This window comes from Centroberyx affinis, unplaced genomic scaffold (genome assembly GCF_046629955.1).
Source record: "Centroberyx affinis isolate AG114_WGS23_722 - 3 ecotype Tasmania unplaced genomic scaffold, CSIRO-AGI_Caff_v1 ptg003228l_1, whole genome shotgun sequence".
Classification (NCBI taxonomy): Eukaryota; Metazoa; Chordata; class Actinopteri; order Beryciformes; family Berycidae; genus Centroberyx; species Centroberyx affinis.
This window is the reverse complement of record NW_027281263.1, coordinates 83,119-108,208: the sequence shown is the minus strand read 5'-3', so window position 1 is coordinate 108,208 and position 25,090 is coordinate 83,119. Positions and strand designations below refer to the sequence as shown.

The 25,090-nt window shown below is 40.8% G+C and overlaps 1 protein-coding gene across 6 annotated transcripts in view; it reads right to left on the bottom strand.

The window, feature by feature from the left end:
• Positions 1 to 25,090, bottom strand: part of LOC139660160 (unconventional myosin-VI-like) — a 146,386-nt gene that overhangs the window by 90,381 nt on the left and 30,915 nt on the right. For 5 of the 6 annotated variants that reach the window (XM_071538227.1, XM_071538228.1, XM_071538229.1 and 2 more), the window contains exons 10-11: positions 17,285 to 17,465; positions 8,737 to 8,881 (exon numbers count right to left, since the gene is read on the bottom strand). In XM_071538227.1, coding sequence (XP_071394328.1) covers positions 8,737 to 8,881; positions 17,285 to 17,465 — 326 coding nt within the window. Of the gene's footprint in view, positions 1 to 8,736; positions 8,882 to 17,284; positions 17,466 to 18,292; positions 18,302 to 25,090 lie in introns of all 6 variants that reach the window. The other variant, XM_071538232.1, reaches the window with a different exon arrangement.

The following is a 25,090-nucleotide window of genomic DNA, read 5'->3' as shown; positions in this document are numbered from 1 at the left end:
ATCATCCAGTGGTGGAAAGTAACTAAGTACATTTACTCAAGTACTGTACTTAAGTACAATTTTGAGGTACTTGTACTTTACTTGAGTATTTCCATTTTATGCTACTTTGTACTTATACCCCACTACATTTTAGAGGGAAATATTGTACTTTTTACTCCATTACATTTATTTCACAGCTATAGTTACTAGTTACTAGTTACTTTTCAGATCAATATTTTATATTTAAAACATTTGATCATCTTTATAAAATAACTATAAAATAGCATTGTTATAGATTAGACTACCCAAAAGTATGAATTGTTAAGATTAGCTTCACACTGACAACTTTAAAATGCTGCTTACATGTACATGTATGTCAATAAATCAGCATTAATATTCCAATAATTTATGAAAAATATAACTCTCTAAATGGGGACAGTTTGCATAATGAGTATGTTTACTTTGATACTCTAAGTACATTTTGCTGCCAATACTTATGTACTTTTACTTAGGTAAGATTTTTAATGCAGGACTTTTACTTGTAATGGAGTATCTTTACATTGTTGTATTGCTACTTTCACTTATATACAGTATTTTACAGTATATGGAGCAGTTAGACCGACAACATTAAAATACGTCTGACAGGTTCATGCTTCAATAATTTAACTCTCTGACAGAATGACGACTTTTAGTTTTCATACTTCAGTTCATTTTACTGCTAATACTTCTATATTTTTACTTCAGTAAACATTTGAATGTAGGACTTTTCCACCACTGCAATTAATTGATGTTTAAAAATTAATTGCTTGAGACTTGACTTGGCTTGGGTTCTGGTGACTTGGGACTTGACTCTGACTTGTACTCTGATGACTTGAAAAGGTTTCTAAAGTCTTGACTTGAGATCTTGTGTTTGTGTAAATGACTCAGATTGAAAGTGATGAGATTTGTTCCAGCAGACGACTGAATTTAAATTCTGTTTTCTGAATTTGTATGGAATGATTGAATTTATTGAAGTTGAAACTGATTATAGAAATCAAACTCATGATGCTCTTACCAAGTTTTTATCCTATTAAAACCATATTGCATTGAAAAGTCCTAGATATTTAGTTTTCTTTAAGATATTAAATTGATACTGGACTCTTGATTTGTTCTGACTTGACTTGCTGTTCTACATTTAGACTTGAGACTTGACATTAATGACATGGACTTGACTTGAGACTTGACACTGACTTGGGACTCGAACAAAATTGACTCTGCTTTAACGTGTAAGCTGACCAACGGGCCAATCTCCAAAAAAAAAACCCAAAAACCCTGTGAATTCTTTTAAGTAACAGAGTCGTAGATGGATGTGGTGAGTCTGTGGAAGTTTCCGGAGTTTCTGACTGACTGATCTCCCCCGAACTGCCACAAGCTGTTAGCTGCTGACCTCACCCGGCCGGGTCAACATGATTGACAGCTCCTATTTCTTTGTCACCCTCCCACTCTCTCTTTCTCTCTCTCTCCTCAACAAAACTACACTCACTTCACATTAGATGTTCCCCTCCCAAGAAATGTAAAGTACAATTCTGCCTGTCTGGATTTTAAATCTTTCTCCCTTTCGTTCCCATCCATCTCTCTCTCTCCCTCTCTCTCTCTCTCCATTCTCCATCTCTCTCTCTCTCATTCTCACACTCTCCATCTGTCTCCCTCTCTCTCTCTCCTTTAATTTCCCCCACCCTCTCCCCCCATCTTTCTCTAACTCTTCCTCCCTCCCTCTCTGTACACACTCTCTCTCTCTTTACCTTCTCTCTCTTTCTCCTCCCTCCATCCTCTCCCGCATCCCCCTCTCTCTTCCTCAAACCCTCTCTCCCCCCTTCTCTCACTTTATCATCATCTCTCCCTCTCTCTCACTTTTCCTCCCTGTCTCTATCTTTCTCCCTCTCTCGACCTGCATGTCTCTCTCTCTCTCCCTCTACCTCTCGATCTCTATCTCTCTCTCTCCCTTTCCTCTCTCCCCATCTCTCCCTCTGTCTCTCTTGCCATTTTTCATTCTCTCTCTCTGCCTGTCTCTCTCACCCTCTTCCCTCTCTCTCCTCACTCTCTCACAAATTCATTTCCATCTTGCTTTATTGGCATGTAATTAGATCTGTGTTACCAACGCATATAGAAGGGGAAATAATAGCTAAATAAAGGAAAAATAAAGATAAACGTCAGATTAATAACTCTCTATCTTGCTCTCAAACCCCTCTCCTTCCATCTCTCTCTCTCTCTCTCTCTCTCAGCGCCACACACGGAGCTCTTCCTCCTTACATAACCCATAAAAATAACCAGCTTAGGTATACAGATGGCTGGCAGGGAATCCGACCCGCCACCTCATTATAACTCAACCCACCGCTCTCACTTTGCTATTCTCAGGATTAATTGCGAAATTGAAGCAATAATCCGTTCTCATATAAATAAACGTCTGTTTTGCTTCTCCCTGTAGCCCGACTGCTCTGACACAACAGTGATCCAACCTATAACCTGTGTCCAGAAGAGAGCAGAAACTCAAACTGCATCAACAGCTGCATCGTCCAAGCTCCGCCCACACTGCTTGATTGACAGGCGATCTCTGGGTTGAGATGATGAATTCTCTGTAATACCTCTATCTCTACCTCTAAAGCAGTGATTCTCAACCTTTTTCATATCAAGGACCCCTAATTTAGTCCACATTAGAGCCACGGACCCCCATTTGATGAGATTTTGTCTCTTGGACCCAAATCTGAGAATATTTTTATTGTTCGGTATGATTTTGTCCAGAACTCCATGGCTATCTGTATTGTACATAGAGAGATAACAGAGAAACTATGATCAAAACAGTCATTCTTCTACATTCTCTAACAGTGTTAACTTCTTGTAAATGAAATAATGGTGATAATTCGTAATAATTCATCAATTTGCTGGGGACCCCCTGGAACCCCCTCAAGGACCCCTGGTGGTCCCCAGACCCCACACTGAGAACCACTGCTCTAAAGCCTCTATCTCCCACCAGTAGTATTGTTAGTTCTAGTGTTTCTCCACATTAAAACTACATTTCCCAAAAGCCCCGTTGCTTCCTGCCCCCTCCCCCTCCCTGAAGAGGATCAACATGTTGGAAGTGATTTCTCCATCTTCCTTTCCCTCCTTCCACCATCTGCTGCCAGAAACTCTTTCAGCTTTAGCTCCGTTTGCTCTGGAAGAACAGAACCTCTTCCTGTTTTGTGCCGTAGAGCGATCCAGCAGATTTCTCTCCAGATCCACCAGGTGGAGAAACAATTAAGGATGCAGAGTAGAGACTGGTAGAGTGTTCTCAAGGTGGTCTAGTTTGTTTACGGTAATTATATTAATGTCTCAAAATTGATGTGATAATGATTTATTGATGCTGAAATGCTACACCTAGCACATTTAATCTGCTTTGAAAAAATAAATAAAGAGAAAAATGGAGGTAAGCACAAGAATGAAGTGTTACGAAAAATCTCTCAGACTCGTGTCCATCCACCAAGAGATTAACTGACAGACAGGAACGCTTCAACTGACACTTGGAGAGAGAGAGAGAGAGAGAGAGAGAGAGCGAGACGGAAAGCAGCTTTTTTTATTCATCTGCTCTGGTTTCTCTCTGCACAGATTAAAGTGGAGAAATAAACATTAGCGTAGGAGGTTTGAAATTGAGGCGAGTGGCTTGGCATTCAGACGGTGTGTGCTGGGGCCAAGCTGCCAGCAAAACAATCACAGGCATTAGAGTGACTGAGGTAAGGCTAAATGCAGACAGGGACTTGGCTGGGGAAGAGGGGGGGTGTTATAAGAACAGCAAGGCCCATCTGTCTCGCTGTCTGCCTTTCAGTCTGACGTTACCCAGCGAACGTTTTGACGTTTTCAATAGATGTCAATGCCACAGCCCGCACCAATGCTGAGATCCGGGGTGAAAATAGCAGCAAATTAAAGTTGACATGAGTAGTCGTAGTCGTCCATCGCTGCTCTCTGCATCGTTTAGTTCAGCCGGGATCTAAATATCTTTCTGATATCAGTTCAAAGCAGTTTTAATGTGATTTTTTTTTTACCGTGCCAGATTATATTTCACCAAATGATGAATGTAGCAGGTATGGACGATAAGGCATGAAAATTAAAGTTGAGGTGACATCCGACATCCAACTATATAGCAATATAGACTATATTGAGTGATAGCAGGCACCATGCTAACACTTTAGCATACACTATGTTGAGTGATAGTAGGCTCCATGCTAACACTTTAGCATACACTATGTTGAGTGATAGTAGGCTCCATGCTAACACTTTAGCATACACCATGTTGAGTGATAGTAGGCTCCTTGCTAACATTAGTGTACACTATGTTGAGTGATAGTAGGCTCCTTGCTAACATTAGTGTACACTATGTTGAGTGATAGTAGGCTCCATGTTAACATTTTAGCATACACTATTTGGAGTGACAGTAGGCTCCATGCTAACACTTTAGCATACACTGTGTTGAGTGATAGTAGGCTCCATGCTAACACTTTAGCATACACTGTGTTGAGTGATACTAGGCTCCATGCTAACACTTTAGCATACACTATGTGGAGTGATAGTAGGCTCCATGCTAACACTTTAGCGTAAACTATGTTGAGTGATAGTAGGCTCCATGCTAACACTTTAGCGTAAACTATGTTGAGTGATAGTAGGCTCCATGCTAACACTTTAGCATACACTTGAGTGATAGCAGGGCACTGGTAAAATCCAAAAGAAGACTGACTGACTGACTTAAGTAATAAAAGGTTAGTGGTTTTCATTATATGACCTGTAGATTCATAAATTTTAAAAACAAAATATTGTTAACTCAAAATAGCTAATGTAGTCAGGTTTATTTTTGGAACTACTGTATTTCAGGTGAACAACCACGTATTCTGTGCAGTGATTTATACAACACCTTCACTTCTCATATAAACAAGGAAAGTAGTCCCTGGTAGTTAAAAAACAGAATGTTATTTATATATTTTGTGTAAATGTTGCCAGTCTCCTACACAAAACTGCCAGGTTAGGCAGAATATCACTAAAGATTACTTATCATTTAGTTTTATAGCTGCTACAAGTTCTCATTTTCTAACTTTTGAGATAATGCTAGTCGCCTGCTATCACTCAACACAGTGTATGCTAAAGTGTTAGCATGAAACACCGGAGCCAACGATCTTAACGGCTAAGTTGACCAATGAGAGAATCCCCCAAAAACACGGCATCTTCCTTTAAGAAACAGGGATGCAAATAACTCGCATTGTTTTGCTGACCATGCCTTCAGACTATTGCTAACGTTAGAACTGCTAACGTTAGATCCATGGTTCATCCATCACGAGAGCTAGCATAGCTCGTCCAAAGATGTTGGCGTGACTACAGTACCGATAGGAGCTAAGTCAGTACGATGGAATTTCGTATTTATTTGCATAAAGTTAAATCATCTTCAACTTTTCTAGCTCTTTGTCAACAGAACTGGAACAGCTCTGGGTGGAGAAAATAATCTGCAACACACCGATAAGTGAAAGTGAAATTAAATCAGGGAGGGACAGAGAGAGAGAGAGAGAGAGAGAGAGAGAGAGAGAGAGAGACACACAGAGAGAGAGAGAGAGTTCAACCTAGTTTTTTATTTTCAGAATTAGAAGTAATACTTTTCTAATTCTGAAAATAAAAAACTTTACTACTTAACATCTGTCTGTCTCTTATTGATCTGAGTATATTAAATATAATTTATTTAAGCATATAGCACAGGCCTTCGTCACATGGTTATATATTACGCTGTCGCATTTTTTTTTTTTCGACTTCGGGTAGCTCTGTTTTTTTTTCACCATACATGTGTTTGCATCCGTGAAGAAATCAACACCATGTGAAGTAAAGGACCTTCAGCACATTCTAGAACAACAACAACACTAAGCCCTGGCAATTAAGTTTACAGCACACACAGCCTCTCTCTCTCTCACACACACACACACACACACACACAGTGGTGATGATGTGAATTCCTGAGTGCGTGTTGAGTGTTTTCTTGCAGCAGGAGGAGAGCGCCATATGTCCTCCAACATGCAATTGTCACTTTAATTTCCCACAGTGCATGTAAATGAGGCCTCTCACAGTTTAGCATACGCTCCTGACAGTCACTTCAGAGAATTGCCATGCATATACCATAACCCCCGTTACATGTGGGGGCGGCGGAAGCGTAATGCCACAGAAACAAGCTCGTGTCTAGACAGCTGTCGGGCTCTCAGGGGCACGGAGGTGTAGAAATGACCGAAAAAAAGCTGCTGGTAATTTGAACTGTCGGTAATTTATTTTGAAGTTTTGTCCCGTCTAAAATTATATGAATATGGAAGCGGTGACATTGCCGAGATCACAGGGGTTTGTGAGGAGATAAGGGATGATGGGGCTCGAAGGCGCGCCACAACAAACTTGTGAAGGTCAGACAACTGGAATGAAGTGAGATTATGCGAGGATATTTCCTATTTCTGCTTCGATGTTAACCCTCCAGACCCCAGTAGAATTCTAGAATGTTCCTGCAGTTCACTGGGAATCCTCACTTAAATCAGCATTTCCTTGCTCGTTCCAAACAAACAGCTATATCTCAAAAATAAAAAGAAATTGACAATCACAAGTTTTTCCATTTAAAAAAACACAACTTTCTCTTTAATTTGGTGCCAAATACATGGCAAGGCGATTCAGGGCGTCTCCTTCAGTGTCATTCACAGTATGACAACAGAACAGATCCTTCCCATCTTGGCTAACGATAAGCTTTCAAAATACATACAAAACCTCCAGCGCCTCAACCCACACAGTAATAAGATCAGACAGTAACAGTCGCCAAACAAATATGGAAAATGTCTCCAAACTTATATGGAGAAAAGTCGCGGCGACCCGGTCAGTCCTCCTACCAACTCTTCGGCGCACTGCCTCCCGGAAAACAGCGTCCGTCTGCGGCGGTGAGAGCCAGGTAGGTCCCGCTGTTTAGTGAAGCTGATCTGGTGTCTTGTTTTATCGAACAAGGACAAGCAATTTCAATCAAAAGACTTCAATTCACAATGTCTTCGTAACTTTCCACTACACACGGCGGGCACAATCTGACAGCTTCCAGAAGGTTTTAAAAGTGTGACGCTTAGCCGGTGAAGCGAAGCCGATTTTTAGATTTAGCGGTGGAGGACGACTAAACCCGGGGAAAATCAAACGTCTCAGTGTCACCAGATAAATTTTCCGGTTCCGGTTCATCAATGACAACTTGAAGTATATATAAAACAAAGCTGATAACTTAATTTTCAGTTTTTGGTACGATTTAAAAATGACGGGCGCTCTTGGGCGCTATGGGGTCTAGAGGGTTAAAGGAAAAATCTACGCTACAACACTGCAATAATCTTCACAAACGGGTATTTGTGATGTACCCTGCATTTCTGGGTCTATTTTATTGTTTGGCGGTGTATTTTTCTAATTCCAGTGATAATATGGACATCTATGTAGGCTATCTACAATGGAGTTTGATATGAGAAAATGTTTCAGGATGTAAAACATCAGCGGTGAACGTCAGGTTTTGGTGTCAGTCCCTCAGAATCAAAGAGCGAGGGCTTCTTCTTTCTAGAGCCGCCATTTTGCACCAAGAGACGTTCAACAATCATACAGGGAGAAATCCATCGTAGAAGAGGAGAGAGACCAGTTTCTCCACCCACAGGAGCAGGAGAGAGACCAGAATGCAATGCAGCCGCAAGATGGTGGAGTGTGGCCGCAATTATAAACACGACCCAATGTTCACAAACTAGTTGTACACACCCCACACACCCTCCTTTGATTGAAAGCTCACCCCCCTTCTTTATGGGTTGTTGAAAGGCATTCTGGGAAACGTAGGAGATCAGCAACTGAAGTAGAAGTAAATTACAACATTCATCACAAAAATTACTCCTGGAATTCACTGAACATCACAGATTGATGATATTTACCAATGTACAAAAACAATATCCAAGGGGGGATTTTTCCATCTGTACGACAGCTTTTCCGGAGAAGTTTTCGTGAACTTTTCAAATCAAAGACGTCTTAAGATGTCCAGACTCACCGCCGCCTCACCGGAGCGCCCAGATGGCTCACTAGATTACTCTATCAATACCGACTGCATTTAAATGTGATCCGCTGTCTTTGTGGACAGCGATGGAACGACCGAGACGAGGAGGAGGCGTATCAGGCAGCTGCTGGAGTGTCTTCCCTGCAAACTGCAGCCAACCAGCTACTGCCTCACTCCAGCTTCCTGTATATTTCTCATGTCAGCTGAAGTGAATAAGCGTTTGCACTGACTCTCTGGACAGTGATAAGATAACGAGAAGAAGAAGCCCCATCAACCATCTGCTCCGACCAGTGTGTCACAGTATGAGTGGATGTGCTTACACATGCCTATATGCGATCAATCCTGCCGTTAAGTGCTAATAAGTTGGCGTGTATGTGTCTGTGTGTGTGTTTGTTGTCAGTTTGTGTGTCTGTGTGTGTGTGTGCATGTCCTTCAGTATGTACGTATGTGTCAATGTCTAGGTCTTAGTGAATGTGTTATGTGCGTGTATGTGTGTGTGTGTGTGTGAATGTGTGTACGTGTGTCCCATAGTATGTGTGCGTGTAACTGTGTGTTAATGGGTTTCTCTCAGTATGTGTGCGTCAATGTCTAGGTCTCTCAGTGAATGTGTTATGTGTCTTGGCACGTGTGTGTGTGTGTGTGTGTGTGTGTGTGTGTGTGTGTGTGTGAGAAGGCGGGTCTCCTACTTGATAACCGTTCCTTTGGCGCCCCCTGCTGTCGTGAGCATGACCCTGGAGGTGAGGCTGACTCTCAGGTCCTCCTCCTCCAGGCCCAGCAGCTCGGCACAGTGCTCCAGGGTTTGACTCGACTGGTTCTTTATGGTGCAGCCGCCTGCGAGACGGGGAGAAGGGCAAAACGTCAGCATGGCTACCGTCAGACCTCTAAAGTAGAGACCCAAGAGTCTGCAGGTTTTCACTCATTTCATTTAATTTCTAATCACAACATTCCTACAGTGAAGGTGTGCTAATCAGTGAAATCTGCATCTGAACCGACTTTGCACGCTGGCGCCTCGGGCTGGATGATATGGTTGAAATCAATATCACGATAATCATAAGGATTTTTTTCGATATCGATATATATGACGATATGGCTCACATAAGCACAATCACGTTAAATAATAAAATTAATGTTCATCATATTAAACCGAATGGTAATGTTTGGTGTGATGTCAAAGTAAACTGAAATTTTCACCTAATATTCCAACCATACTTCATTTTGTCTGGGTTTCTAAATAAAATTTGCTTGTTCTCAGTTCAGACAGCAGAACTGTGCGTCTCGATATCCCAAAATCACCATATCATCACAATATAATCCCACTGAAAGACGATAAATGATAATATTGAATTATCATCCAGCCCTACTGGCGCCTCCAAATGGAAGCGAGAGGTAACTGTTAAAAAATGTTAAAGGGAAGGTTCAGCGATTTAACCAACGGAAGAAGAAGTTAAAGGAGAGAAAATGTTAAAGGGAAGGTTCAGCGATTTTACCAACAGAAGAAGAAGTTAAAGGAGAGAAAATGTTAAAGGGAAGGTTCAGCGATTCAGCCAAAGGGAGAAGAGAGGCAAAAGATCACTAATCACCAATCAAGCCTCCTGTTAGCATGTGCCAAAAGTTTTTACATTAGAGTTTGCGTTTCTGTGAAATCAGCAGCCACCTCCTGTTATCATTTGTTAGCAATGCTAGCACAAGTCAATGGGATATGAAACATAACTCTAAAATCACTTGCAAGCCATTCCATATACTTCCATAGCTGCAGTAATAGTAAGAATATGTAACAGTGGTGGAAGAAGTATTCAGATCTTTGGCTTAAGTAAAAGTAGCAATACCACAGTGTAAAAATACTTTGTTACAAGTAAAAGTCCTGAATTCAAAATCTTACTTAAGTCAAAGTACAAAAGTATTAGCATAAAATATACTTAAAGTAGCAAAAGTGAAAGTAGTCATTATGCAGAATGGCCCATTTCAGAATCATATATATCATGTTATTGGACTATAATTATTGATGCATTAATGTGTTCATCACTTTAATGTTGCAGCTGGTAAAGGTGGAGCTAATTTTAATTACTTTATATACTGCTGGGTAGCTGAACCTATACAAATATATCATAATTTATTAGTTGAATTATAATTTGTATTAATAATCAACTCTAAATGAAAAGTAACTGGTAACTAAAGCTGTCAAATAAATGTAGTGGAGTAAAAAGTACAATATTTTCCTCTGAAATGTAGTGGAGTATAAGTATAAAGTAGCATGAAATGGAAATACTCAAGTAAAGTACAAGTACCTCTAAATTGTACTTAAGTACAGTACTTGAGTAAATGCGCTTAGTTACATTCCACCACTGATATGTAATATAACTTGCTCAAAGCACTTGTATGGGATTTTGAAAGCAATGGTTTCACACCCCATTGACTTGCATTAGCATTGCTAACAGATGCTAAAAGGAGGCTGGTGGTGATTTCTCAGAGATGAAAACTGTGATGTAAAAATGTTTTGAAAGTTATAACAGTGAACATGGTTAGTGATAAATAGGACAGACCTCTAAAATCACTGAACTTTCCCTTTAAATTTTAACTTCATTACCCAAAAATAATGTAACATCATCAGTAAACTGGACACAGCATGCTCATGTTAAACAACTTCTTCTCTGTTGCAGCCCCACCTTGAGATTTAGACAGATAAGATGGGTGTATTTTTACATAACACTCCTACCTAGTGCAGCTTGAAATCAGCTGCTGTGGTATCTCATTGTAATGAAAACCTGCATACACATGGCTTGAGAACTGCTGGGCAAAAGGCCGGTGCAATCACTGGCAAAGTCGCCCACCACTCAAAATTTCTATGCAATTTTGACCCAGTTTGCTGCTGACCTTTCAAAGCACTTTTCAATCACATTGCATCGATGTACAAAGATGGAGAAACTCATCCTGTGAGTGTGCCTGAGTTTCCGGAAGAGTGCGATACAAAATTAAAACCATAATCTCTTTCATTGCATATGGAAATCTAAGCACATACAAGACTTTTGGAAAGGAATAATCAACACAATTTCCACCATCATTGACAAAGAAATCCCTGTACGCCAAGAGATTTGTATTCTTGGTCTTATTCCAGATGCCCTGGCCCTAAGAACTCATGAAAGTAAGTTGGTTAACCTTTGCTTAATACAAGCGAAACGTCTTATTGCCAGAAACTGGAAAAGTGTTTGCTGTCCATCTTTGAACCTTTGGATTAATGAGCTTTCTTCTTGCATAGCAATTGAAAGGCTTACTTACACAATCAAACAAAAAAGTCCTATTTTTCATAAAATATGGGATTCATTTCTTCAAGACCTGATATCCTAACTTTGTAAATTTGACGTTTACCAAGTAAGACTGTACAATTGATATGCAGGCATATATGTATGCATTTATGCATGTGGATATATGTGTATATGTATATAAGTCATTTATGTTCATTATTATTATTATCATGTTGTAAACTATCATCATTGTTTTTATCTATACCGATGGCTCACCGATATATACCGATGGCTCACCCGCCTCCCCATGAGTTCATGGGGAGGCGGGTGGGAGGGAGGGAAGCTGTTTCGAGGGAGACTTGAATGATGCAACCAACTCATTTTGGAAAAGTGATTGTACCATGTTCAAAATCAATAAAGATATGTGATAGAAAAAAAAAAAAAAACACAATCTTGTTAACACAGTTATTGCATGTTGACATGTCAGCAACCACACGGGGTTTGTAAATTTGGCTTAGAAGAGATGATTCTGCATTATCTCATGTTTTTACAGCTGCGGCTTGGTGGCTCAGTGGAGAAAATGAATGAAATCAGTTTTTATGTCCCCCCACATTTCTGCTACGATGTGCACTTCAATGATGATGCACTTCCATGACAAGCCGACCTGCGCCCTGTTTAGTGGTGAGCGCAGCACAGAACACTCATTATGTGGGCGAGTAGAAAACAATAACACCCGTGTGCTAGGAACTAGGTAAGTCCCAGTGGGAAAGACCAAAGCCCAATAGGAACTGAGTCGGTCATAGCAGAAAAGAGTAAAGCTGACACACTAGGAACTTTGTTCATAAAGCGCTGTATGAACCTATTTTCCACACTGAATTTGGTCAGATCATCTTGAGGGTTTGTTTATAGAGGAAATAAAAAGAGGAAATAAATGGAACCAAAGATTTGTGATTTTCTCATTTGTTTGGTGTCCAAGGTAATCAAACATGCAATCCAAGGGTGTGTTCACACTATTCTATATTGAAGAAGAAAAAGGAGAAGAAGAAGAAGAAGAAGAAGAAGAAGAAGAAGAAGAAGAAGAAGAAGAAGAAGAAGAAGTCAAGTCTTGCACCAATCGTCCATCTGATTCTGAATACAGAAATAATGCAGTCAGGGGTAAAAGCACTGGGGCAGTTTTTGTGTACAAGATTTTATCCGACTTATGAGAAATTCTTATTCATGTACACAGGGATGCTTGTGATCCTGATATCAAGATGGACATAAGAGTTCTGTGCTTGTAAACCCACTGGCTGGTTGTAATTCATGACAACACCTCACAGCATTAGAGGCACTTCTCAGATCAATGTGGAGAATCAATAGCCACTGGAAGCTAAGCCAATATTAAATCGATGTGTGGACTGCGAATGGAGAACCTATGGACGGAACTAAAGTCAGGAAATCCTTAAAGTAAATATTAAAATAAAGCCAGAGACTCAAACTTAATTCCTAGTGAATTAGGCTTCATTATTTCCAATCTCTCCTGATAGCTTTCCCAGTCTGTTTAGAAATGGACTTCAGTCCTAAAACTCTCCTCAGGTGCCAAACAGCCTCTGTTTTAAAAGGAAGACACCGATGTTTTATAAAATAAACTAATTGGTCAACTTATCACTGTGTGGTGAGCAGGCTGGCAGCAGTTTGACCTCTGAGTCCACAGTGTTTATGTAGTTCACCACAATGCCTGCCAACAGTTTAGCACTCTGTTCCCATCTGCTATCAATTTCCTTGTTGAACAACAGTAGGTTGGCCAAAAAGTTGCCAAAAAAGTTGGTGTATTGCTTCAACTCTTCTGCCAAGCCAGATGAGGACTAGCTGGGACTTTTGGGACAATTTAGGCAGGATTCTTACACATTTTCTATTTCAAAATTGCTTATTTTTTACAGACCTTACTTTGACTGGATTTCTCTGTATTCTACTGTTGCACTCAATGTAAGTTTTTCTTGATAAAAATGCCTAAAATCTATGAATATATCAATAGTGGCTGGGCAATATGATTGTCTGTTGCTGAAGATTATTCTTCACACCAACAAGGACAGTGGGTTTACAATTAGATAAGAGGATATGTGTATCAGGACTGACTGCTATATTTTCATATTTTTACTCTTTGTGCAACTTGCATCCTTTTCAAGGCTTGGAAATGATAAAAATCACTTTTCAAACAGAGGGGAGGGGCATGGGAACCAGACCCTCAAAAAACAAACTTCTTGTGGGACAACAGGATGATCTGGTGTTCCCAATAGCAGACGGCCACAGGTTCGATTCCACTGTGTCCATCCCTATGGAAATGCCCTTGAGCAAGACACTTGAGTAGACAGTGTCTACTGCTTGCTCCAGAGATGCTCCTCCCGTCTCGCCCTGACCTCTGACCCCTTTGCTAAAGCACACGTCTCAAAGGGAATATGTGAACAAATAAACTCCTGACTGACTGACACAGAGCTTGAAGCGTTCTAAAATACCCAACAAAGAAAAAATTCAAGGCACCTGAGGCAGCGATATCCAGCGCTTAACACGGAGCCTGCTAGGCAGTTAGCCGGGCTCGTCTCTCAAACTGGATCATTACCTCCTCCGACTGAACACACTCGCCTCAGTCGCTGTAAAACACGCGCTGCAATAGCCCCCCGCCGCGAGAACCGGCCTCTTTAATAGGCGTCACACTGCGCTTCCCCTTCCTCCCCGCGGAGGGAGAAAACGACGGGGGAGGAACTGAGAACTGGGGAACTTCACTAGGGAGGTTCAAAGGAGCACTTCATTTTCATGGAAGCGGAGCCTTCCCGGGGGGGTGGGTGGGTGGGTGGGTGGGGGTGGGGGAGCGGGGGAGTTAGTCTGAAACGCCATGGAAAATGAGGAGTAGGGTGGAGTGGAGCATCTGAGACATCCATGCTGCAGTATGCCGACCGTTGAAATGTAGAAAATACGATGGTTGAAATAATCGCTATAAATAATTACTCTATGACCTACACAATGTGCTTGAAACTATGTAATTAATGATTTTCCCTTGAGATGCAAGTGAAAAGAATTCAAGACACACATAAGTCGCCTGTTATCATGACGACGGCTTTGAACCAATAATGAATGCAGAGGGAGACATGCAGGGAAGACTCTCCTCTGACACCACTGGTAAAGTTTCCCACACATTAGAAAAACATTTATCACTGACCGACAATGAGATCAAATGGACAAGAAGGGAGAAGGGGGCTGAATATTACGGTGATCAATCAAACCGCAGTATCCTGAAATGACATCAGCTGCTTAGGAGCAGAACTGGTGGCTTTGTGTGGAGTAGAGAAGCCTGGGAGATGGATGGCTTCTGATACGGGCCGAACGCAATCACAGAGCGCCGCAGGCCCGGTCTGAAGACTTGACCAACTTAAAACCTGATTATCAGTTACTGCTGATGATAAGCTGCTGTGCTGCTTTTAGGAAGCGATCGCACCTACAGTTTGTTTTCTTTCGTCCGAACCAGAGTGGGAAACTTGGTTCGTCTAGTTTGCCCAATTACAAGCGAACCACGGCTTGTAAACAAAAGTCACATGGACTTACAAGCAGCTCTGTAGCAACCAATAATGTAATAACTGCCGGATAATGTAATAACTTGTCAAAATGTAATAAAATGTCCCTCTAAGTGAGGGACCGAGTCAAAACAAACAAGATTCCAGTCACTCTAACTTTAGCTAAACACGACGGACTTATCTTCGCTCTTTGCTGTATTTTTCCTTCTCGTGTTCGTACCAGTGGCGATGCGTTTGGTGTCATTGGAAAGCTGGGAATTTCTAGTTGTGTTCGATACCAAGCACGTTGTTATAGAGTGACGAGAAATTTATCCCAGCACCTATGAACGCAACTAGCTCTTATATTTACCAAGTTTATATTTGTACGACATTATTATTAAAATACTTCGTAATCAGACATAGTTGTAGACAAAATACAATTGGTTTACGGATTCTGAACGCTCAAGATCCCATGTTTTCAAAACAGTAACAACTTTTCACAGCGACTTTTCCTCACTACACCATGGGGGTCCCAGTACTGGGGAACTTCGGGTAGAACTGGTTAAGAACACATGAAGAAATAGCTGAATATGAGCATCCCATAAAACCACATATTTTGGACTCGTTTTCTGTCATTTCTTCACATTGTAGGGGAAGAATAAGCCTCATCCTTGTGGGTCAAAATGAATGAGCAAAGGTTCAGGAGTCTTCCATGGATTCTTTATTCAGACATGCATGGAGAGAAAACCTTAAGCCTTCTTTATACGCTTCAGTATGTATAGTTGCTTTGTTCATCCTTTTCTAAGAAATCAATATATGGCTAATGTAATATGCACGCTTCAAACTAATCAAAACCAGTTCTACAATACACACCAACATAAAGTCTATTCCTACATGATTGTCTCTAACAATGAACACTAGCCTGAGGGCTAAACTTCTATGTCAGTGAAAGTCATAAATGCACTCATGACAGCCGTATGACTTCTTCATGTGATCAGGACATGATCAGGTGAAGATCCTTTACTGAATACTCCATACTATGATATTCAGGGCAAAGGACACAGTGTTCAATTTTATTTCCTACAACATTACGTTCTCACTGCTAACCAGCCGCACCGCAGCTCTCTTGGAAGAAGACCAATACCTGATCATTCTCACCTGAACCAAACTGAACTAAAGGAGTAAACACTCCAGAGTTTGAATGAACTGCTGCAAACATGCTTGGTATAAACGCACCCTAAGGCGGATCACACTGATCCATCAGAAAACAGACAGAATTATTGATGATAGATTTGTGTGTGTTGAAGCTTTGCTCATAACGGAGCTGCTTCATAGAAACAAGAAGAAACAGACTTGAAAGTATAAATTCAGTAAGAAACTGAGATGGAAAACCTAGAATCGTCCCAATGTACTTACAATCATCAGTGTGTCATCAAAACAGGTTGCAGCACATGGGCTAATAGCATTGCCCTTCTCCTTATCATTAAACTCTTGATATCTTCCTTTAAAATTCTCTGGCAAACTCCTCTCTCAATGCTTGTACAGGATGTACAGTATGTACAGGATTATTATGTTGCTTATGAATATGTCTGTGCATCAAGGTCGGGCAAAATCCTATACATTTTTTTTCATTATTTCACATTATGATACTGAAAACAGCCGTGTGCATGTCAGTGACCCAACAGCAGTATGTTTACTCAGGTCTGCGGAGCGTCTTACGTCTCAATGCATGTGAGGTCCACTTGTCCTTCTACCGTTAATTGCTATTGACTGTGTCACAATGGAATTTGTTGATGATTCTCTGCGTCAATGCGACCAAGGACAAATTCCTTTACATTTATGGTATTTGGCGATCAAAGAAATTTCAGCAGTAGGAGGGACTTCCAGTTGGCCTCCAAGGCGCTCGCACTTAATAGTGTTTGCTAACAGCAATGTGCCGTCCTAGACATCAGGGTTCAGGCCATTCATGAACTGAACTGAGAATGCGTGGTAAATTGTGTGAATGTGATGTCACCCGGCTCTAAAGAAACAGAATGTGAATTGAACTGGAATGACAGGAAACAGAACTGAATTCCATTAAATTCCATGAAATTCCACTTCTAAGAGAGTTTGTATCGACTCGCAAAACATTATGAATCAAATAAAATCAGATACATTCAATCATAATATATATTTTATGATTACATGTTCTGCATCAAATACCAGCTGAAAGGTTCCTTTAACATTTTATGATATTCAGTATTGATAATATATAACACTATGTGGAATCTCAGATATGTGTGGAAGAAAAAACAAAAAAAACATGGAATTTCACAGAATTTCACTGAATTAAATTCCTGAAATTCCAATTCAATTCTGTTTCCTGTAGGTTTTTCCAATTCTAGTTTTTTCAGTTGAATTGGATTTGATGAGATCATTGATGAATTGACCCAACCCTGCCAGGCGGGGTGTGTGAGGTGTGTTAACGTCACCTGAGGTGCTCCCCGCCTCCTCGAAGTCGATGTTCCCCAGGTGCAGCACGCCGGCCACCACCCGGAACAGGTCCAGCTTCTCGGTGTCGTCCAGGCCGATCTTCTTCATGGCCACGCACATCCGGTTGAAGTCGCCCTGGTCGTCCAGCAGCGGGTCCTTCAGAGGGCCCGCCTTCAGGTGCTGAGGAGCCAGGGACAGGGGACAGGTGAGTCAGGGACAGAGGACAGGTGAGCCAGGGACAGAGGACAGGTGAGCCAGGGACAGGGGACAGGTGAGTCAGGGACAGAGGACAGGTGAGCCAGGGACAGAGGACAGGTGAGTCAGGGACAGGGGACAGGTGAGTCAGGGGACAGGTGAGTCAGGGACAGGGGACAGGTGAGTCCGCCCGCCAGCTGCTGCTGCCTTACTTCAGTCCAGCTCATTCAGCTTCCTTCCTTTCAATTCATCTACCTAGTTATTTATCTTCCTTCATTCCTTCCTTCCAATCAACTTATTTAGCTTTCTTCCTTCCATCCTTCTTTCCTTCCTTCTTTCCTTCCTTGCTTCCTTCCTTCCTTCCAATCAACTTATTTAGCTTTCTTCCTTCCAATTTACCTTCCTTCCTTCCTTCCTTCCTTCCTTCCAATCAACTTATTTAGTTTTCTTCCTTCCAATTTATCTCCCTTCCTTCCTCCCTTCCTTCCAATTTACCTTCCTTCCTTCCTTTCAATCAACTTATTTAGTTTTCTTCCTTCTAATTTATCTCCCTCCCTTCCTTCCTTCCTTCCTTCCTTCCTTCCTTCCTTCCTTCCTTCCTTCCTTCCTTCCTTCCTTCCTTCCTTCCTTCCTTCCTTCCTTCCTTCCTTCCTTCAACTTATTTATCTTCCTTCTTTCCAATTTATCTACCAGCTTATTGGCTAATTATTTACCTTTTGTAATCTCTCCATTCCTTCCAACCTATCTACCTTCTTTATATATATACATATATATATTATATTTATATCACAAATTAGACTGACCTTATTCACACAGTGATCCTTGACAATTAATCATTTAAATAAAAAATAAAACAATGGCCCAATGAACTAAACTCCCACTGTGATTGGCCAGGGATTCTACTGTAACTTCTGCCAGACCTACAACAATAAGGACATAATACTATTTTTTTTTTTTTTTTTTTACATATACTGCACACAATAACTCATAATAATAACAGCAGAGTAAGCAGCGCATGACAAATCTCAACCTGCAGCAGAGAGAAGGCAAAGATAGTGAGGTAGAACACACTCACACACACACACACACACACACACACACTCACACACACCTGAAAACCCACTCCAGAATGTCACAGTGTGATGATGTAAAGGAAACCACTGCGGCTCGGCTGCCTGCCACCCACAGTGTGCCCGCTGTGATAAAAGCAGTTCTGCTGCTGCGTCTCTTCTTACTTCTCACTGGACTTTTCACTGAACTTTCTCTATCTTGACAATGGGGAATTTCATGAACTCTAACAGACACACTGGCCCTCATTCGTCAAGCTGTCGCGGAAAAGGAGCACAGGATCTACCGTGGAAATCATCTTACGACACTACGTCTCCTGAAACTGTCTCACGCCACCAAAATGAGCGGCAAGTTCATCGTAGATTGATTAATCAGACGTATACATATGACACGCGCAAAATTATGCGTGTTTGCCGACTCTTTGCCTATAAAAATGAAGGCATAGCAGCATTAAAGTCCTCTAGTAGCTTGAGATTTGCCATGGTTACCGGCCTCACCACAGGCGTCGGCCTATAGACAGTAAAGCGCACAGCATCCAATCATCCAATTACGCTCTGTACCTCCATAAACAGCCTATGTGTCTTCAGAGACTTTAAAGGATAAGGCTGGTGTTTTTTAATGCATTTCTTACCGTCAACAAATCCTATGAAAATAACAAAATCAGCAATGATTTTGTTTTGCCAACAAGTGTCGTCCATGTAGCCGGTGCCCAATGCAGCCATGTCCCAGCAGCCATAGAACTCCATTGTATTAAAAAACGATTAAAAACCCGTCACAGAGCCATGCTGCTGCTCTGGCAGCATATTTCATCTTCACCATGCACCGGGCCGGCCGACTTTTTCTTCAAACAACTTAACGGTGGTGGATAAGTTGAGTCCCCCCTCCCCCCCCCATATGTGAAGCACTTTGATTACCTAGAAAAGCGCTATATAAATGTAATCAATTATTAACAAGCCGGCTGGAAACACGTTTTCCAACAGCCTGACTTTTCATGGTAACAGTTAGCGATTTTTAAAATGTAAACTATGTCTTTGTGAGTTTTATTTAAAGGTTTTAGCTTACAATTGGAGCCAATGACTTCCGGGTTGAAGGCTAAAAACGGTACGTGGGAAGTCAGAAAGTAACGGGAGTAGAGCAAACGCATTGTTGATTTTGTTATTTTCATAGGATTTGTTGACGGTAAGCAATGCGTTAAAAAACACCAGCCTTATCCTTTAAGTACACCATTTATTCATACTTTTGATGCAAACAAATCCACAATAAGCATTGGATATTACATTTCAAAAGTCAAACGTGGCAAGAAAACTGAATATGCCATTACGCTTTGTGAGGGAGCAAGTTCTTTAATATTCTGCAATTCCAATAGTTTTACATGTGCAACGCAAATATATAGTGGTTTGAAATGAGTGTACAGGTCTTTCTAGCAGACATGAGATGAGAGGGAACCGATAAATAACAGACTTTTGCGGTGAAATGAGCGTACGGCAATTTTACGATAAGATTTGATTGTTCCATAGCTTGAAAGTCAATGAGGGTTTATTTGCACAACATGTAAACAGGGATGGAAGTTAAAGGAATAGTTCACCCAAAAATGAAAATTGTGCCATCATCTCCTCCCCCTCATGCCAGTTGAAACACAGGTGAAGTTTGTCCATATAACACACAGGGAGGCTGCAGCACAACTCCATAGCAGCCTTCTCCAAAACAACTGAAGTCAGTGGGGACCAGTTCTTCAGAGTTCCAAAAAGACCTACAGTATATTTACACCATCATTTAGTGCAAATCTGAACTACAGCTGATTGATTTGCAACAAATAATGGTGTATAGGTCTTTCTATTCACAGTGTGATTGTTTGGCTGTTTTTGTTTTGGAGCTCTAAAGAACAGGTCCCCATTGACTTCAGTTGTTTTGGAGAAGGCTGCTACCAAGTTGTGCTGGCAGCCTCCCTGTGTGTTATATGGACTAACACATTTCACCTGTGTTTCATTTGGCATGAGGGGGAGTAGATGATGACAGAATTTTCATTTTTGGGTGAATTATTCCTTTAACATTTGTTTCAAGCAAAACGCTGGTAAATGTTTTGCTGTGGCTGGTAAGTCTGGTAAGCTGGTAGGCCTACTGCAGCAGCCACTTTGGCAGATAGACAGACATTATTTGGAGGTCTTAGGGCAAGTTTGCACCAAACCTGTTTGGAGCGGTTTGATTTAACTTTGGAGCATTTACTCCTTTAGTTTATTTGAGTTGAGAAAAATGTCATTTGAATTCAAGTGCGTGCAAAATAACCGCACTGAGGCCCCTGAAAATGTGTGCCTCTGTCCTCTATCAATCAATCTGTGGTGTGGTTAGGTGTGAGAACGTACGCCGAACCAACTGCAGGAAACCACCCCAAAAACGCAAGGGATTATGGGTAGAAGGAGAGGGATGTTGACATCTGACAACCAGCAGTTCCTCATGCTTGGAAAGCCTAGCAGAACAAAATGGGCGTCTGGACCGATGCTCATATTCAGCTGTTTCTTCATGTGTTTTGAACACCAGAGAAGAAGAGACAGACAAGTCCATCATGCTGAGATAAAGTTTTAGGTCGGTTAGGTAGGCTTGTTATGTCTTTTCAACATGCTATTTTTATGTTATTGTTCTTGTGCTTTGCTTTGTTTGTTGTGTTTTATTTTGTGTGCATATTGTATTGCATCATTTTGTTTTTTCATTGATTGTTGATCAGTTAGATCTAGGTAGGCTTGTTCTGTGTTCTTTGAGACAGGCTGTGATGAAAGGCTGCAGAAATAAACTTGACTTAAAGTTACAAGGACTGGAATCTGATTTGTTTTGACTCTCCCCGAGGCCGAAATCTCTGATCTGGTGAGAAGATGACAGGTCACCAAAACTCTGTCCAATAAACAAGCTACTTGTGAGTCATGTGACTTTTTGTTGGGCAGTGCGAACCTAAACGAACATAAATGCAACCAAGTGAACTTTTCCACTGTGGTTTAGACTCAAGAAAACAAACTGTAGGTGTGATCGCACCCTAACTCAATCCTAAAAGTGGATTGTGCATTTTGGAACTTACTGTGGTCTGTAAACACAGAATTAGCTTCCTGCCCAATATAAAAAAAGCACAAATTGCCTTGTAAAGAAAAAGATTATCTCCTGCCTAGGCTGATGTGAAGGAGCTGCTGGTCTCCAAGAGAAGATAAACGAACAGCATTAATCCACTTCCCAATATATTGGATTTTCAGCTCATAAATATTGTAAATATCTCCTGATCAGAGCATCCGATCGTTGCCCGGAAGGTAAAATGTAAATGTAAATTGTAAATATAGATACTGTACATTCCGAGGAGCCTTTCCAAAATTTCAAATCAGCACTTTTTTTTTTTTTTGCTGTGCTTTTTAAAATGGCGAACTCTCCGCTGGGTTGAGACTATATAGGAACTGGACACAAAAGGTTTGGGAAAGCAGAGGATCTGTGAGTTACATACAGTATACCATCGCACTGTGACGTCCTGAGCTACAAGAAAGAAAGATCACAAGAAGTGTCAGTTTGACCGAAAGGCTCGATATATTCTACACAGCAGTGGAGTCAGAGGAGAGAAAGAAAGAAGCACTCAGGAGCTGACAGAGAGAGAGAGAGATGCATGCATTAAACCCACACACTCAGAAGAGATGTGAACCCAGCGATGAGCCATCCCAAAATTCACATCCACATCAAACTCAAAAAAGAGTCCCTTAAAAAACAAGAGAAGAAGACCGAATCACCTTGTCGTCCTGCGTGACACAAGAAGGAGCGATGTGAGGAGACATACAGTACAGCACGGATCAGGATGAGGCAGTGATTAGTGAGCAGCATGGGGCTTAATAGTATTTCCAAATAATTCTTTTGTGCGCTTGTTTTACTCTGATTGAAGCACCAGGTGGGAGGTGTTTGCCACATAAGACAATATACATAGATGTGCAGATGCTGCAAATTCACATATTTGTTAAATTTCATCTAAGTTATCTTATCTTACACTGCAAAAAATCTCCATGTTGTTTTGTCTATTATTGAGTCCTAAAATCATAATTTTCTTAAAATAAGTGACAAAATCTGCCAATGGGGTTCGATAATTTTACTTGTTTCCGATGCAAATCAACTTGTTTGAAGAATTCAGTAGAATCAAGAGACAGCAGTGCAGTCAACAGACTGACACTCATTTCTAGAAAACTCCTGAAACAAGTGAAGCTGCATTGGAGACAAGTGGAGTTATCTCTCCTCACTGCAGAATGTTTCTCCTGGTTTAAGAAAAATAAGATCTGAAGGCTGAATATGAGACTAAAATGACTCGTTAAGATGGACGTTTTCTGCAGTTAGGCTGTATGACAGCAAATGCTGAATACTTTTCTGTAAAGCTCATATCTGATACTCTCTGAACTGTCCTGACGCAGTTAAGCCCCGCCCCTCTGGTGCTCCAGGTGAGAACAAACGCTGAAAAAAATTGTTTGCAAGTGCTATTTCTCCCCCTGGTCTCCATGGGCTTGTTTCTCCTCAGGTAAGAAATGAGCAAGAGGATTTCACTGATTTCACACACAGCTGACAGTCATCAGCTGTGTGTGTGTGTGTGTGTGTGTGTGTGTGTGTGTGTGTGTGTGTGCTTCCCAGGTACACAGTGTACAAAGCAAGACTCCCACTCAAAACAACACCAGACAAGTGTACAGGACAGGCCTACAGTGTTTATAACAAAGAACATGGGAGAAATCTGTTGCAGTGGTTGTTGTTGCCTTTATTGTTATTTTGTCTGCATTGTTCTTATGTTACTTCTTTTTGTCTTTTGGATCATGTTTCTATGATTGTTATTTCTTTTAACTTTTTCATTTCTGAATGTCTATAAAGTGTATTATGACACTTCTATAAACAACATGCCTGTAAATAAATGTCATTTAATTTGACAAATAGGCTTACTTTATGAATTGGGAAAGTAAACCTGTTCCTAACAATCCTCTAGCATTTTCTACCCTTTCCTCCCTGGCTCTTGTTTCCTTACCTATAGCACATCTCTAACACAAAATCAATCAATAATCTATTCTATTGTATTCTATTTGATCTATAGTCAGGGTGCTGAGGCTCTGACCCTTGACCTCATTACGATTACCTGTAATGAAGGTGATCTACACTACCAGTCAAAAGTTTGGACGCACCACATTTTTCTATATTTTTACTATTTGTCACATTTTAGAATAACAGTAAATGCATCAAAACTATGAAATAACACAAATGGAATTATGCAGCGACCAAAAAAGTGTTAAACAAATCAAAACTATCTTATATTTTAGATTCTTTGAAGTTTGCCTTGATGGAAAGGCAAACGCTTTGGAAAGAAATTCATACATAGGATCAACTTCACTATTTATATTTGTCTAAGAAACTAATTTCAAGCATCTAAGCAGAAGCCTTTAGATCAAAATGGCTTTAAGGGAATAAAAAACAGAGAAGATTCAATCAGGTGGGTCCAGACTGTTGACTGGTGGTGTTTGCGTTACTGTACTGTTGCACTGTTTCTAAATTGCTATGGAAAGAGTGCCAGCTAAATGATTTAAAGTGAATGTAATGTACTTCCTTCCAATACACTACAGTACAGTACAGTATATGCCTACAGCACATTGATCTCACACTCCCATTCTAAACCTCTGAGCCATCAGGGTGAAATTTGCCCATTAAACTTTATAGGCAAAGACACAATTAAAAGCAGATTTCTGCATTTGATTAAAAACCACATCGCTGCAATCTGCATGTTTCTCGGGAATTAGGAAATGAGCGCTGATGTTCTCATTTATGCCTGTGTCTTTTTGAAATTATACAACAAGGTTTGCACAGGTTTTTAAAGGCCCATGGGTTTAGGGTAAGTAACGTTCAAATCAAGTCAGAAAAAGATGAATATGCAGTTTTGTGGTTTTTACCCAACAACATTGATCCTGCAGTTAAAGTCGGCAATGTTCCTTTTGCAGAACTGAGTTGAAAAGATATTAAGAGTTTTGTGCCAAAATTAGATATCCAGCATTTGAAAAACATACCAAATGACTGATGGCAAAAAACTTAAAACAAATTCTAACACTTTTGAAAGACAGTAGGCAACTAAGTCCTCGTTTGCGAAAATGACAACACTTTTACAGATGAGATCCTCTGTTTTTCAGACAGAGAAGCCGAATGATGAATGTTAGGTAATTATGAATATATAATTGGCTATATGGCGTCTCGGAAGAATACTCTCCAAATTATCATCCACAATCTTCAAGAGGAAGAGCAGAGAAGCAAACCCTTGTCCATGTTCCTCTTAATGGCAATAATAATTAATAACTCCGGCACAGCAGGGAACGCCATACACAGTCGCAATAATGGAATACTTATGCATAATTAATCAAAGGCCGAAGGCAAAGCAAGGGGCTCATTTCAGAAGATGAGGTATTCTTATTGATGCAGCGCATTAGATCCGTTCGTGCCATATGAGCCTCAGCTAGCTCGGCTGCTAATTACAATGTTTGCTGCTTGTCTGGATTTGAGCATCGGGACTTATT